The following is a 17,500-nucleotide window of genomic DNA, read 5'->3' on the forward strand; positions in this document are numbered from 1 at the left end:
TTCTGTTGGAGAGTTTTGTCCGCGTTCTCTCTCTCTCTCTCTCTCTCTCTCTCTCTCTCTCTCTCTCTCTCTCTCTCTCTCTCTCTCTCTCTCGGTTAGAATGGATCTTTCAAAGCGACATTCATTAATGTCGTTATAGAATGGATGTTTCGTTGGTCTTCGCGTTCGATGATATAATTTACTTAGCTGCAGACTAATAATTAATATCAAAGACTTGTTCTTATTCTGTCGGTATCGATAGTCTAAAAGTTAACCACGTGGTATAGTTCACTTTCAGTAGAGTACTTGGATGGTCAAACCTATTGGCCAACTCGCAATGGAGTGGAGGCCGGGTCTGGAGAAATGTAAATCAGGGTGGGTTTTATAGTGACATAGAACAGCTTGTCACATGACGCCTGGTCCTGTCTGTGTCCCTGGGGGCGTGCCGATGACTGAGTTAAGCTTGGTACAGAAATACAATTCTATCACATTAACATCAGTACATAGCATCTCAATGTCTTACAAATAGCTTTATCCTTATTAATACATTCTATACAACCATGTGGATGCAAGTCTCAAGGCTGAGGCTATTATATAAACCGTTTTATGGTAATATGGCTATATTGTCTCTTCTGAGTATCACAAAATTGTACCAAGCGGACCAGTTCGTAGCTGGATTCTTCACCAATCTTCCATACCTTCTCCAGAACACAAATGTAATTCGGTTCCCCAATTCTGTGAGTTGGAAGAATTTCCTGTGTCTCTCTATGGGACCCCTCTGTGTCTCAACTGGGCCATGTGGTTGTAAGATTCTCCTCTGGAATTTTACAACCCCCTCACACAGGGCCTGGGTGGGGGGAGGTAGGTTGGGGGATGGTGCAAGGGGGGAGGGGGTGAACTGTCCTCCCTGTACTCAAAGAGGCCAACGTCATGACACCCCAAAACAAATCTACATGAAGTTTGTTCTGAAATGCCTGTCCTTTATCTGAGATATATTTTTGGGACATGTATTACCAGACAGAAAAAAAGTTAATGAGGTACAGGTTTGAAAAGTCTCCTAGATATTACTGTATAACCCTGACGTTGCCTCTCTACGATTAATAAAGTTGTATTGAATTCAATTGCGATAGGTCCAATTAAATGTTTCCCTTCTCTCTCCTCCCTCCCTTAGTGCAGGCGTGGGTAGAACAGGCTGCCTGATCGTGTAATGTTAACCTCTCTCCTCCCTCCCTCAGTGCGGGCGTGGGTAGAACAGGCTGCCTGATCGTGTAATGTTAACCTCTCTCCTCCCTCCTCCCTCAGTGCGGGCGTGGGTAGAACAGGCTGCCTGATCGTGTAATGTTAACCTCTCTCCTCCCCCCTCAGTGCGGGCGTGGGTAGAACAGGCTGCCTGATCGTGTAATGTTAACCTCTCTCCTCCCTCCTCCCTCAGTGCGGGCGTGGGTAGAACAGGCTGCCTGATCGTGTAATGTTACCTCTCTCCTCCCCCCTCAGTGCGGGCGTGGGTAGAACAGGCTGCCTGATCGTGTAATGTTAACCTCTCTCCTCCCTCCTCCCTCAGTGCGGGCGTGGGTAGAACAGGCTGCCTGATCGTGTAATGTTAACCTCTCTCCTCCTTCCTCCCTCAGTGCCGGCGTGGGTAGAACAGGCTGCCTGATCGTGTAATGTTAACCTCTCTCCTCCCTCCTCCCTCAGTGCAGGCGTGGGTAGAACAGGCTGCCTGATCGTGTAATGTTAACCTCTCTCCTCCTCCCTCAGTGCGGGCGTGGGTAGAACAGGCTGCCTGATCGTGTAATGTTAACCTCTCTCCTCCTTCCTCCCTCAGTGCCGGCGTGGGTAGAACAGGCTGCCTGATCGTGTAATGTTAACCTCTCTCCTCCCTCCTCCCTCAGTGCAGGCGTGGGTAGAACAGGCTGCCTGATCGTGTAATGTTAACCTCTCTCCTCCATCCTCCCTCAGTGCGGGCGTGGGTAGAACAGGCTGCCTGATCGTGTAATGTTAACCTCTCTCCTCCCCCCTCAGTGCGGGCGTGGGTAGAACAGGCTGCCTGATCGTGTAATGTTAACCTCTCTCCTCCTCCCTCAGTGCGGGCGTGGGTAGAACAGGCTGCCTGATCGTGTAATGTTAACCTCTCTCCTCCTCCCTCAGTGCGGGCGTGGGTAGAACAGGCTGCCTGATCGTTTAATGTTAACCTCTCTCCTCCTTCCTCCCTCAGTGCCGGCGTGGGTAGAACAGGCTGCCTGATCGTGTAATGCTAACCTCTCTCCTCCTTCCTCCCTCAGTGCCGGCGTGGGTAGAACAGGCTGCCTGATCGTGTAATGTTAACCTCTCTCCTCCCTCCTCCCTCAGTGCGGGCGTGGGTAGAACAGGCTGCCTGATCGTGTAATGTTAACCTCTCTCCTCCCCCCTCAGTGCGGGCGTGGGTAGAACAGGCTGCCTGATCGTGTAATGTTAACCTCTCTCCTCCCTCCTCCCTCAGTGCGGGCGTGGGTAGAACAGGCTGCCTGATCGTGTAATGTTAACCTCTCTCCTCCCCCCTCAGTGCGGGCGTGGGTAGAACAGGCTGCCTGATCGTGTAATGTTAACCTCTCTCCTCCCTCCTCCCTCAGTGCGGGCGTGGGTAGAACAGGCTGCCTGATCGTGTAATGTTAACCTCTCTGGGCTAGGCGGGACGAATTCGTCCCACCTACGTAACAGCCACTTGCAGCCTGTGGCGCGATTTTCAAAACCTTAAAAATCCTATTACTTCAATTTCTCAAACATATGACTATTTTACAGCTATTTAAAGACAAGACTCTCGTTAATCTAACCACACTGTCCGATTTCAAAAAGGCTTTACAACGAAAGCAAAACATTAGATTATGTCAGCAGAGTACCAAGCCAGAAATAATCAGACACCCATTTTTCAAGCCAGCATATAATGTCACCAAAACCCAGAAGACAGCTAAATGCAGCACTCACCTTTGATGATCTTCATCAGATGACAACCCTAGGACATTATGTTATACAATACATGCATGTTTTGTTCAATCAAGTTCATATTTATATCAAAAACCAGCTTTTTACATTAGCATGTGACGTTCAGAACTAGCATACCCCCCGCAAACTTCCGGGGAATTCGCTAACATTTTACTAAATTACTCACGATAAACGTTCACAAAAAGCATAACAATTATTTTAAGAATTATAGATACAGACCTCCTCTATGCACTCGATATGTCCGATTTTAAAATAGCTTTTTGGTGAAAGCACATTTTGCAATATTCTAAGTACATAGCCCAGGCATCACGGGCTCGCTATTTAGACACCCGGCAAGTTTAGCACTCACCATAATCATATTTACTATTATAAAAGTTTCATTACCTTTTGTTGTCTTCGTCAGAATGCACTCCCAGGACTGCTACTTCAATAACAAATGTTGGTTTGGTCCAAAATAATCCATCGTTATATCCGAATAGCGGCGTTTTGTTCGTGCGTTCCAGACACTATCTGAAATGGTAAAGAAGTGTCGCGCGCATGGCGCAATTCGTGACAATAAAATTCTAAATATTCCATTACCGTACTTCGAAGCATGTCAACCGCTGTTTAAAATCCATTTTTACGCCATTTTTCTCGTAGAAAAGCGATAATATTCCGACAGGGAATCTCCTTTTCGGCAAACAGAGGAAAAAATCACAAAGGCGGGGGCGGTCGGGTCATGCGCATAAGCCCAGAGTCCCTTGATCGGCCACTTGAGAAAGGCGATAATGTGTTTCAGCCTGGGGCTGGAATGACGACATTCTGTTTTTTCCCGGGCTCTGAGAGCCTATGGAAGACGTGGGAAGTGTCACGTTAGAGCAGAGATCCTTAGTAAAAGATAGAGATGGAAAAGAAGTTCAAGAAATGGTCAGACAGGCCACTTCCTGTAAAGGAATCTCTGAGGTTTTGACCTGCCATTTGAGTTCTGTTATACTCACAGACACCATTCAAACAGTTTTAGAAACTTTAGGGTGTTTTCTATCCATATGTAATAAGTATATGCATATTCTAGTTACTGGGTAGGAGTGGTAACCAGATTAAATCGGGTATGTTTTTTATCCAGCCTTGTCAATACTGCCCCCTAGCCCTAACAGGTTAACCTCTCTCCTCCCCCCTCAGTGCGGGCGTGGGTAGAACAGGCTGCCTGATCGTGTAATGTTAACCTCTCTCCTCCCTCCCCCCTCAGTGCGGGCGTGGGTAGAACAGGCTGCCTGATCGTGTAATGTTAACCTCTCTCCTCCCCCCTCAGTGCGGGCGTGGGTAGAACAGGCTGCCTGATCGTGTAATGTTAACCTCTCTCCTCCCTCAGTGCGGGCGTGGGTAGAACAGGCTGCCTGATCGTGATCGAGGCCATGCTGGAGCGTATGAAGCATGAGAAGTCAGTGGATATCTACGGTCATGTGACGTGTATGAGAGCTCAGAGGAACTACATGGTGCAGACCGAGGACCAATATGTGTTCATCCACGAGGCCCTGCTAGAGGCTGCCACCTGTGGCCTCACTGAGGTCCCCGCACGCAACCTGTACGCACACATCCAGAAACTCACCCAGCCACCCACAGGGGAGACCGTCACCGCCATGGAGCTGGAGTTTAAGGTAATATTATTAATAATAATATGTACAATCTTCATCGCCACCATCATCATCATAATGAGCCGGAGATCAAGCTGACATCTCGCTCCCCAATAGAAATGACCTCTGAACCTTTAGACATGTAGATCAGAAACGGATTGGATAGGTGTAAACCATTGTTACCCAATACATTCCTAGTTGAGGATTCTACCCTGCCTATCAGATGTTGAGGTGGAGCCACTACTCCTGTGATTGGACAGTGACAGTGGAGATGTTTCAGATCTGTTACCTCATTGGTCCCTGACCCTCCTTCCTCCTCCTGTGATTTGACAGTGTAGTTCAGGGATGGGCAACTGTGAAGGAAGGGGCCGGTGGCCCGCAACAAAAATGGGAACTCATCATAAGGGGCTGCAGTGGCTCGGGGGGCCTGCGTACCCACATCCATTCCCAGACATGCAGTCAGAGCCGGCCGGAGACTTTTAGGGGCCTAAGCAACATTTTTGTTGGAGGGACCCCACCCAAGCAGCAAGCAAAACATTTTAGCGGCCCTCCACTACAGTGAATAGAAAACCGTTTTTAAAGTAAATTTGCTGCAATTCTACACATTTTTGCCATGTGGTGGAGAGAAGTATTGACCGTTTTTAACATGATATCTGAGTGAGAGTGACTAACGATATCAACGCGGGCCCCCGGTCGGTAATTCAGTCGTGATTACTACAAGTTTAGATCGCTGGCCGTTAAGACTAATTTACCAATCTAAAAAAACAAAACAATGCGCTGGTTAATTGAGTAACTACCAGTGACTGATAAAACAAGAGAAAAAACTGCTGGTGTAGAACCACATTTCAAAATGTGTATATGTTTATGGTGTATTCTACTATTCTACCTAGCAACAATAAGTTGAGACCCCGACTGAGTTCCTTCAGAATATTTTTTTAATTTGGCGGGAAATTGTTCCACAGGTCTACAAAAGGGGCAGCCAGTTGCCCAGGTTCTACAGTAGTTTAAAGTTTATTGTCCCAGAAAATGACCATATAAAACAACGTTGAACATATAAATCCACATGGCTCACAATGACATACATTTCAAGTCATAGGGCTGACAGCCATCAATACTACTACAATGACATACAGTTCAAGTCATAGGGCTGACAGCCATCAATACTACTACAATGACATACAGTTCAAGTCATAGAGCTGACAGCCATCAATACTACTACAATGACATACAGTTCAAGTCATTGGGCTGACAGCCATCAATACTACTACAATGACATACAGTTCAAGTCATAGAGCTGACAGCCATCAATACTACTACAATGACATACAGTTCAAGTCATACTACTACAATGACATACATTTCAAGTCATAGGGCTGACAGCCATCAATACTACTACAATGACATACAGTTCAAGTCATAGAGATGACAGCCATCAATACTACTACAATGACAAAGTTCAACGGTGTAGGGGCTGGACACAGTCAGACAGGATGGAACTCATGGTGTCAGACAGGATGGAACTCATGGTGTCAGACAGGATGGAACTCATGGTGTCAGACAGGATGGAACTCATGGTGTCAGACAGGATGGAACTCATGGTGTCAGACAGGATGGAACTCATGGTGTCAGACAGGATGGAACTCATGGTGTCAGTCAGGATGGAACTCATGGTGTCAGACAGGATGGAACTCATGGTGTCAGACAGGATGGAACTCATGGTGTAGGGGCCGGGAAAAGTCAGACAGGATGGATTCTGTCTTCCTCGCCTGTTATACAGGTCAGATAGATGACCCAGCTGATGACCCCTGGTCTTACTGACCACTTTCACTATTCTAGCAAGTGCATTTTTTGTTTTTACACAAAGGTTGTGGTACCAGGAAATCAAAACCCATTTGGTAACATTTTACTTGACAGCCAGCGTCATAACACGTTATGACACAGTCATAACCATATCATAATAGGTCATGACAGCTAACATAACTTGTCATAACCTGTTCTAATATGTTCATAACACTGTCATATATTTACACCTGTTGTGACATGTATAGTGTTATCTTATGGCTGGTTATGACACCTACATTAGAGTGTTAAAACCCACTAAACCAGCTACACAAGGCAAAACATTCCATTACACCATAGTCTACTTGTCAACAGTATGTTTATGTTATATATATATAAACATATATATATAAACATATATATATAAACATATATACATACATATATATATATAACAAAAATATATATAACATAAACATAAATATATAACATAAATATATATATAACATAAATATATATATAACATATATATAACATAAACATAAATATATATATTACATAAACATAAATACATGTATATATATAACATAAACAAATATATATAACATAAATATATATATATATATATCATAAACAGAAATATATATATAACATAAATATATATATAACATAAACATAAATATATATATAACATAAACATACATTTATATATAAACATAAATATATATATAACATAAATATATATACATATCATAAATATATATATAACATAAACATAAATATATAACATATATATATATAACAAAAATATATATATATATATAAAACTTAAATATATATATAACATAAATATATATAAAACATAAATATTTATATATATAACATAAACATATATATATATAACATAAACATAAATATATATATGTAACATAAATATAAATATATATATATATATAACATAAACATAAATATATATTTGTTGACCATATTAAATTATCTTTGTAATTGCTCACACATTGATGTCAGACGTGCACCTACCCCAATGTTCTGTTGCTGATGACTGGGATGAATGCAGGAACAGATTTCAGGATCAGGACAAGACACCTTGTTTTTTTACTAATGGCTGATATAAGGACATGTACATACAGTTGAAGTCGGAAGTCAGAAAAAAAATTGTAGACCTCCACAAGTCGTTCATCTGTACAAACAATAGTACGCAAGTATAAACACCATGGGACCACGCAGCCGTCACACCATCTCCTAGAGATGAATGTACTTTTGTGTGAAAAGTCCAGAACAACAGCAAAGGACCATGTGAAGATGCTGGAGGAAACAGGTACAAAAGTATCTATATCCACAGTAAAACGAGTCCTATATCAACATAACCTGAAAGGCCACTCAGCAAGGAAGAAGCCAGTGCTCCGAAACCCCCATAGAAAAGCCAGACTACGGTTTGCAACTGCACATGGGGACAAAGATTGTACTTTTTTGAGAAATCTCCTCTGGTCCGATGAAACAAAAATAGAACTGTTTGGTCGTAATGACCATCGTTATGTTTGGAGGAAAAAGGGGGATGCTTGCAAGCCGAAGAACACCATCCCCCCCGTGAAGCACGAGGGTTGCAGCATCATGTTGTGGGGGTGCTTTGCTGCAGGAGGGACTGGTGCACTTCACAAAATAGATGGCATCATGAGGGAGTAAAATTATGTGGATATATTGAAGCAACATCTCACGACATCAGTCAGGAAGTTAAAGCTTGGTCGCAAATGGGTCTTCCAAATGGACAATGACCCCAAGCGTACATCCAAAGTAGTGGCAAAATGGCTTAAGGACAACAAAGTCAAGGTATTGGAGTGGCCATCACAAAGCCCTGACTTCAATCCTATAGAAAATGTGTGGGCAGAACTGAAAAAGTGTGTGCGAGCAAGGAGGCCTACAAACCTGACTCAGTTACACCAGCTCTCTCAGGAGGAATGGGCAAAAATTCACCCAACTTATTGTGGGAAGCTTCTGGAAGGCTTCCTGAAACGTTTGACCCAAGTTAAACAATTTAAAGGCAATGCTACCAAATAATAATTGAGTGAATGTAAACTTCTGACCCACTGGGAATGTGATGAAAGAAATAAAAGCTGAAATAAATCATTCTCTCTACTATTATTCTGACATTTCAATTTTTTTTTATAAAGTGGTGATCCTACCTGACTTAAGACATGGAATTTTTACTTGGATTAAATGTCAGGAATTGTGAAAAACTGAGTTTAAATGTATTTGGCTAAGGTGTATGTAAACTTCTGACTTCAACTGTATTTGTATTTATTATTGATCCCCATTAGCTCCTGCCAAGGCAGCAGCCACTCTTCCTGGGGTTTATTATGGATCCCCATTATTTCCTGCCAAGGCAGCAGCTACTCTTCCTGGGGTTTATTATGGATCCCCATTAGTTCCTGTCAAGACAGCAGCTGCTCTTCCTGGGGTTTATTATGGATCCCCATTAGTTCCTGCCAAGGCAGCAGCCGCTCTTCCTGGGGTTTATTATGGATCCCCATTAGTTCCTGCCAAGGCAGCAGCCACTCTTCCTGGGGTTTATTATGGACCCCCATTAGTTCCTGCCAAGGCAGCAGCTCCTCTTTCTGGGGTTTATTATTGATCCCCATTAGTTCCTGCCAAGGCAGCAGCTACTCTTCCTGGGGTTTATTAAGGATCCCCATTAGTTCCTGCCAAGGCAGCAGCTACTCTTCCTGGGGTTTATAATGGATCCCCATTAGTTCCTGTCAAGGTAGAAGATACTCTTCCTGGGGTTTATTATGGATCCCCATTAGTTCCTGCCAAGGCAGCAGCTACTCTTCCTGGGGTTTATTATGGTTCCCCATTAGTTCCTGTCAAGGCAGCAGCTACTCTTCCTGGGGTTTATTGTGGATCCCCATTAGTTCCTGTCAAGGTAGCAGCTACTCTTCCTGGGGTTTATTATAGATCCCCATTAGTTCCTGCCAAGGCAGCAGCTACTCTTCCTGGGGTTTATTATGGATCCCCATTAGTTCCTGCCAAGGCAGCAGCTACTCTTCCTGGGGTTTATTATGGATCCCCATTAGTTCCTTTCAAGGTAGCAGGTACTCTTCCTGGGGTTTATTATGGATCCCCATTAGTTCCTGCCAAGGTAGAAGATACTCTTCCTGGGGTTTATTATTGATCCCCATTAGTTCCTGCCAAGGCAGCAGCTACTCTTCCTGGGCTTTATTAAGGATCCCCATTAGTTCCTGCCAAGGCAGCAGCTACTCTTCCTGGGGTTTATAATGGATCCCCATTAGTTCCTGTCAAGGTAAAAATACTCTTCCTGGGGTTTATTATGTATCCCCATTAGTTCCTGCCAAGGCAGCAGCTACTCTTCCTGGGGTTTATTATGGATCCCCATTAGTTCCTGCCAAGGTAGAAGATACTCTTTCTGGGGTTTATTATGGATCCCCATTAGTTCCTGCCAAGGCAGCAGCTACTCTTCCTGGGGTTTATTATGGATCCCCATTAGTTCCTGCCAAGGTAGCAGCTACTCTTCCTGGGGTTTATTATGGATCCCCATTAGTTCCTGCCAAGGCAGCAGCTACTCTTCCTGGGGTTTATTATGGATCACCATTAGTTCCTGCCAAGGTAGCAGCTACTCTTCCTGGGGTCCAGTTAAATTAAGGCAGTTTTACAATTTTAAAAACATTACATTCATAACGGAATTCATAACACACTATGTGTGTGCCCTCAGGCCCATACTCCACTACCACATATCTACAGTACTAAATATATGTGTGTGTATAGTGTGTATGTTATCGTGTGTGTGTATGCATGTGTCTGTGCCTATGAGTGTGTCTCTTCACAGTCCCCACTGTTCCATAAGGTGTATTTTTATCTGTTTTTTAAAATCTGATTCTACTGCTAGCATCAGGAGATATCTACTGCAGTCCTCAGAGATATCTACTGCAGCCCTCAGAGATATCTACTGCAGCCCTCATCCTCCACATACAACACCCGTTCTGCCAGTCACATTCTGTTAAAGGTCCACAAAGCACACACATCCCTGGGTCGCTCCTCTTTTCAGTTCGCTGCAGCTAGCGACTGGAACGAGCTGCAACAAACACTCAAACTGGACAGTTTTCTCTCAATCTCTTCATTCAATGACTCAATCATGGACACTCTTACTGATAGTTATAGCTGCTTTGTGCGATGTATTGGTGTCTCTACCTTCTTGCCCTTTGTGCTGTTGTCTATGCCCAATAATGTTTGTACCATGTTTTGTGCTGCATCCATGTTGTGTTGCTACCATGTTGTTGTCATGTTGCGTTGCTATCATGTTGTGTTGCTACCATGTTGTGTTGCTACCATGTTGTTGTCATGTTGCGTTGCTATCATGTTGTGTTGCTACCATGTTGTGTTGCTACCATGTTGTTGTCATGTTGCGTTGCTATCATGTTGTGTTGCTACCATGTTGTGTTGCTACCATGTTCTTGTCATGTTGCGTTGCTATCATGTTGTGCTGCTGTCATGTTGTGTTGCTACCATGTTGTTGTCATGTTGCGTTGCTATCATGTTGTGTTTCTACCATGTTGTGTTGCTACCATGTTGTTGTCATGTTGCGTTGCTATCATGTTGTGCTGCTGTCATGTTGTGTTGCTACCAGGCTGTGTTGTCATTTGTTGCTGCCTTGCTATGTTGTTGTCTTAGGTCTCTCTTTATGTAGTGTTGTGTTGTCTCTCTTGTCGTGATGTGGGTTTTGTCCTATATTTATATTGTATTTATTTTTAATCCTAGCCCCCGTCCCCGCAGGAGGCCTTTTGGTAGGCCGTCATTGTAAATAAGAATTTGTTCTTAACTGACTTGGCTAGTTTAAATGAAAGGTTAAATAAAAAAAATTAAAAAATCAGTTACCTGATGTGGAATAGAGTTCCATATGGTCATGGCTCTATGTAGTACTGTGCGCCTCCCATAGTCTGTTCTGGACTTGGGGACTGTGAAGAGACCTCTGGTGGCATGTCTTGTGGGGTATGAATGGGTGTCTGAGCTGTGTGCCAGTAGTTTAGACAGACAGCTTGATGCATTCAACATGTCAATACCTCTCATAAATACAAGTAGTGATGAAGTCAATCCCTCCTCCACTTTGAGCCAGGAGAGATTGACATGCATATTATTAATGTTTGCTCTCTGTCTACATCCAAAGGCCAGCCATGCTGCTCAAAAGGCAGAGTAGTGCTTTATTATGGACAGACTTCTCTCTATCTTAACTACTGTTGTATCAATATGTTTTGATCATGACAGTTTACAATCCAGGGTTACTCCAAGCAGTTTAGTCACCTCAACTTGCTCAATTTCCACATTATTCATTACAAGATTTAGTTGAGGTTTAGGGTTCATTGAATGATTTGTCCCAAATACAATGCTTTTAGTTTTGGAAGTATTTAGGACAAACTTTATCCTAATCACCCATTCTGAAACTAACTGCAGCTCTTTGTTAAGTGTTGTAGTCATTTAAATTGCTGTAGTAGCTGATGTGTATAGTGTTGAGTCATCCGCATACATAGACACACTGGCTTTACTCAAAGCTAGTAGCATGTCGTTAGTAAAGATTGAAAAACCTAAGGGGCCTAGACAGCTGCCCTGGGGAATTCCAGATTCTACCTGGATTATGTTGGAGAGGCTTCCATTAAATAACACCCTCTGTGTTCTGTTAGACAGGTAACTCTTTATCCACAGTACAGCAGGGGGTGTAAAGCCATAACACATATGTTTTTCCAGCAGCAGACTATGAACGATAATGTCAAAAGCCGCACTGAAGTCTAACAAAATAGCCCCCACAATCTTTTAATCATCAATTCATGAATAGGCCTATCTTGCTTTTATGATTATTATGGTCATAATGCTTCTAGACAGTGTCATAAAGTGTATTTTCTACAAGATATTTAAAATATGATGGAAAAAAACAGGACTGTAAAGAATTCATTACAACAACAAAGGATCTAAGAAACAAACTTTCAAACAAAAGGTAATTTCGTGGCAGGGGAAAAACTAATTTGAATAAATGTGGATATTGACACTCTTATGTAGGTGTCATAACCAGCCATAAAATAACACTATACATTTCACAACAGATGTAAATATATGGGTCATGACAGTGTTATGACAGGTTATAACAAGTTATGTCAGCTGTTATGACATGGTTATGAATGTGCCATAATGTGTTATGACACTGGGTGTCAAGTAAAGTGTTAGCGAAAAGGGTAAGACAGACTCTATGTACGACTTACTAAATAGAGTCATTAAGGTCCTGTTTACATGATCTCCAGTGCTCTGTAGCTCTTCCAGTGGTAGAAGGAGAGAGAGAGGGAGAGGATACGAGTGAGAGAGGGGGACAGGGGGGAGCGAGAGAGGAACGAGCCCTGCCGTTCAAGCCCAGGCAGTCTGGCCACCACACACAGAGAAACACCAGGTCTGTCCACTCCTGTGATGTCCATCTGTGGTGTGAGAGCTGCCAGGTCCAGGACTGAGCCAGTCACGCCTCTCCACTCCCCCACTCCCATCTCTCCAGCAGGCTCTGCTGTGTGTGTGTTGCCAGCTCTGTGGACACCCACCCCCATCTACTATAGCCATTACAACCATTTTATACCCACCATGCCTTACTGTTACTATCAGTAAAGTCCTGCTGCTATTAATGTGATATACATTAATGAGCCCCTGTTAAAGAAACACAATAAAGTGAAGTACATGTGAGTGATACTCTCTCCCCTCCTCCTTTTCTCTCCTCTTCCCTATCTCCCTCCTTCTCTCTCCTCTTCCCTATCTCCCTCCTTCTCTCTCCTCTTCCCTATCTCCCTCCTTCTCTATCCTCCTTCTCTATCCTCCTTCTCTCTCCTCTCCTCCTTCTCTCCTCTTCCCTATCTCCCTCCTTCTCTCTCCTCCTTCTCTCCTCTTCCCTATCTCCCTCCTCTCTCCTCCTTCTCTATCCTCCTTCTCTCTCCCCTCCTCCTTCTCTCCTCTTCCCTATCTCCCTCCTTCTCTCTCCTCCTTTTCTCTCCTCTTCCCTATCTCCCTCCTTCTCTCTCCTCCTTCTCTATCCTCCTTCTCTCTCCCCTCCTATCTCCCTCCTTCTCTCTCCTCCTTCTCTATCCTCCTTCTCTCTCCCCTCCTCCTTTTCTCTCCTCTTCCCTATCTCCCTCCTTCTCTCTCCTCCTTCTCTATCCTCCTTCTCTCTCCCCTCCTCCTTTTCTCTCCTCTTCCCTATCTCCCTCCTTCTCTCTCCTCCTTCTCTATCCTCCTTCTCTCTCCCCTCCTATCTCCCTCCTTCTCTCTCCTCCTTCTCTATCCTCCTTCTCTCTCCCCTCCTCCTTTTCTCTCCTCTTCCCTATCTCCCTCCTTCTCTCTCCTCCTTCTCTATCCTCCTTCTCTCTCCCCTCCTCCTTTTCTCTCCTCTTCCCTATCTCCCTCCTTCTCTCTCCTCCTTCTCTATCCTCCTTCTCTCTCCCCTCGTCATTCTCTCCTCTTCCCTATCTCCCTCCTTCTCTCTCCTCCTTTTCTATCCTCCTTCTCTCTCCCCTCCTCCTTCTCTCTTCTTCCCTATCTCCCTCCTTCTCTCTCCTCCTTCTCTATCCTCCTCTCTCCTCCCCTCCTTCTCTATCCTCCTTTTCTCTCCTCCTTCTCTCTCCCCTCCTTTTCTCCCCTCCTTCTTCTATCTCCCTTCTTCTATCTCCTCCTGTTCTCTCCCTTTCTCCTTTTCTCCTCTCCTTATTCCCTCCCTCTCTCACAGAGACTGGCTAACTCCAAAGCCCACACCTCCAGGTTCATCAGTGCCAACCTGCCCTGCAATAAGTTCAAGAACCGGCTGGTGAACATCATGCCCTTCGAGTCGACACGCGTGTGTCTGCAGCCTATCAGAGGAGTGGAGGGGTCTGACTACATCAACGCCAGCTGCATCGATGGATACAGGTAAGAGAGAGAGAGAGTGTGTGTGTGTGTGTGTGTGTGTGTGTGTGGTGTGTGTGTGTGTGTGTGTGTGTGTGTGTGTGTGTGTGTGTGTGTGTGTGTGTGTGTGTGTGTGTGTGTGTGTGTGTGTGTGTGTGTGTGTGGTCTGACTACATCAACGCCAGCTGCATCGGCGGTTACAGGTTAGGAGGAGAAGCAGCAACAATTGTGTGAATTGATTTAGGAATCATTATAGACACAGGGAGAATCTCATTTGCATTGCCTTGATTCCTTGCGCCCTCTCTCCTTAGAGGGGAGGGACCCTTTGACCTTCTCATCCAATGGGTTTTGAGAAGGACACGAGGAATAAAGGAAATGCAGTAGAGATTCTCTCACTGTCTAGTCTAGCTGGGTCAGACTGGGGTGGGCCAAAACTTTCTCCTTCTGTCAGCTGTTTCTTCACGCACTGTGGCCCTCCAGGACTGGATCAGTCCAATCAATGTGTCCATCCATCCTCAGTCGTCTCTGCCTCAGACATCCCTGGGTGTTGATTAACCACTCCATGTTGAAACTACGACCTGTGCTGACATGGCCTGTTAGCTTATAAGGCTATGAGCCTTCCTGAGAGGACAGAGATTAAATGTGGCCTCACACAGTGGAGAGAGGCAGGAGGAGAGAGAGAGAGAGACAGCTTGTTCCTCTACATTCATCCCATAAACTTTAACACACATCTTTTCTCTCCTCTACATTTATCCCATAAACTTTAACACACAGCTTTTCTCTCCTCTACATTTATCCCATAAACTTTAACACACAGCTTTTCTCTCCTCTACATTCATCCCATAAACTTTAACACACAGCTTGTTCCTCTACATACATCCCATAAACTTTAACACACAGCTTGTTCCTCTACATACATCCCATAAACTTTAACACACAGCTTGTTCCTCTACATACATCCCATAAACTTTAACACACAGCTTGTTCCTCTACATACATCCCATAAACTTTAACACACAGCTTGTTCCTCTACATACATCCCATAAACTTTAACACACAGCTTGTTCCTCTACATACATCCCATAAACTTTAACACACAGCTTGTTCCTCTACATACATCCCATAAACTTTAACACACAGCTTGTTCCTCCTCTACATTTATCCCATAAACTTTAATACACAGCTTTTCTCTCCTCTACATTCATCCCATAAACTTTAACCTCTTGGGGCTAGGTGGGACGCTAGCGTGCCACCCGTGGTGCACTCCATCAACAGCAGGTGCATTTCAAGAGCGGCAAATTTGAATCCAAATAAATGTCAAAATTCAAATTTTTCAAAAATACAACTATGTTACACCATTTGAAAGATAAACATCTCCTTAATCTAACCACGTTTTACGATTTCAAAAAGGTTTTACGGCGAAAGCATAAATTTAGAGTATGTTAGGACAGTACATTTACAAGAGTTGTGTGTAATGTTTTGTCAAGTCAAAGACAGGGTCACCAAAACCATAAAACCAGCTAAAATGATGCACTAACCTTTTACAATCTCCATCAGATGACACTCCTAGGACATTATGTTAGACAATGCATGCATTTTTAGTTCTATCAAGTTCATATTTATATCCAAAAACAGCGTTTTACTATGGCATTGATGTTGAGGAAATCGTTTCCCTCCAATAACCGGCAGTCAAGTCAGCGTCAGAAATTAAATAATTAAAATTAGAAAACATTGGTAAAATATTATATTGTCATTTAAAGAATTATAGATTTACATCTCTTGAACGCAATCAACTTGCCAGATTTAAAAATAACCTTACTGGGAAATCACACTTTGCAATAATCTGAGCACTGCGCCCAGAAAAATACGCGTTGCGATACAGACTAGACGTCATGTTGGGGAGATCTAAAATCGAAAATACTATGTAAATAATCCATTACCTTTGATTCTCTTCATCAGATGTCACTTCCAGGTATCACAGGTCCATAACGAATGTAGTTTTGTTCAAAAAAGCTCATCATTTATGTCCAAAAATCTCCGTCTCGTTAGCACATGATGTAAGCCAGCCGGACTTCTCGTCATGAACGAGGGGAAAAAATATATTTCCGTTCGTTCAAACATGTCAAACGTTGTATAGCATAAATCATTAGGGCCTTTTTTAACCAGAACATGAATAATATTCAAGGTGGACGAATGCATACTCTTTTATAACGTATTGGAACGAGGGTACCCAAGATGAACTCGCGCGCAAGGTGTCTAATGGGCCATCATCGTTCCATGGCTCTTGTTCGGTCAGATCTCCCTCCAGAAGACTCAAAACACTTTGTAAAGGCTGGTGACATCTAGTGGAAGCAATAGGAAGTGCCAAAATATTCCTAAACCCCTGTGTTTTTCAATGGGATAGGTTTAAAGTCAATACAACACATCAGGTATCCACTTCCTGTCAGAAAATGTCTCAGGGTTTTGCCTGCCAAATGAGTTCTGTTATACTCACAGACACCATTCAAACAGTTTTGGAAACTTTAGAGTGTTTTCTATCCATATATAATAAGTATATGCATATTCTAGTTACTGGGTAGGATTAGTAACCAGATTAAATCGGGTACATTTTTTTTATCCAGACGTGCAAATGCTGCCCCCTAGACCCAACAGGTTAACACACAGCTTTTCTCTCCTCTACATTTATCCCATAAACTTTAACACACAGCTTGTTCCTCTACATTCATCCCATAAACTTTAACACACAGCTTGTTCCTCTACATACATCCCATAAACTTTAACACACAGCTTGTTCCTCTACATTTATCCCATAAACTTTAACACACAGCTTTTCTCTCCTCTACATTTATCCCATAAACTTTAACACACAGCTTTTCTCTCCTCTACATTCATCCCATAAACTTTAACACACAGCTTTTCTCTCCTCTACATTCATCCCATAAACTTTAACACACAGCTTTTCTCTCATCCTATTAAGTGTTAATGAAAACTGTTCCCCAGAGACCCAGACTGCTTTGTCACTATGTAAATACCTTAATGACAACCGCTCCCATTAACAGCACGGGTGTGTGTGTGTGTGTGTGTGTGTGTGTGTGTGTGTGTGTGTGTGTGTGTGTGTGTGTGTGTGTGTGTGTGTGTGTGTGTGTGTGTGTGTGTGTGTGTGTGTGTGTGAGAGAGAGAGAGAATGAAGCATTTTCCAGATGGATAGTTTCTCTCTCCCTGTC

The 17,500-nt window shown here is 43.4% G+C and overlaps 1 protein-coding gene across 8 annotated transcripts in view; it reads left to right on the forward strand.

Annotated features, from left to right (window-relative positions):
* Window positions 1–17,500, forward strand: part of LOC106569653 (receptor-type tyrosine-protein phosphatase F) — a 470,260-nt gene that overhangs the window by 445,672 nt on the left and 7,088 nt on the right. For 7 of the 8 annotated variants that reach the window (XM_082961019.1, XM_082961018.1, XM_082961020.1 and 4 more), the window contains 2 exons: window positions 4,307–4,592; window positions 14,122–14,300. In XM_082961019.1, the coding sequence (XP_082817145.1) occupies window positions 4,307–4,592; window positions 14,122–14,300 (465 nt within the window). Of the gene's footprint in view, window positions 1–1,214; window positions 1,267–4,306; window positions 4,593–14,121; window positions 14,301–17,500 lie in introns of those variants that run through there. The other variant, XM_082961022.1, reaches the window with a different exon arrangement.

The sequence above is a fragment of the Salmo salar genome, chromosome 14, assembly GCF_965601325.2.
Source record: "Salmo salar chromosome 14, fSalSal1, whole genome shotgun sequence".
Taxonomy (NCBI): Eukaryota; Metazoa; Chordata; class Actinopteri; order Salmoniformes; family Salmonidae; genus Salmo; species Salmo salar.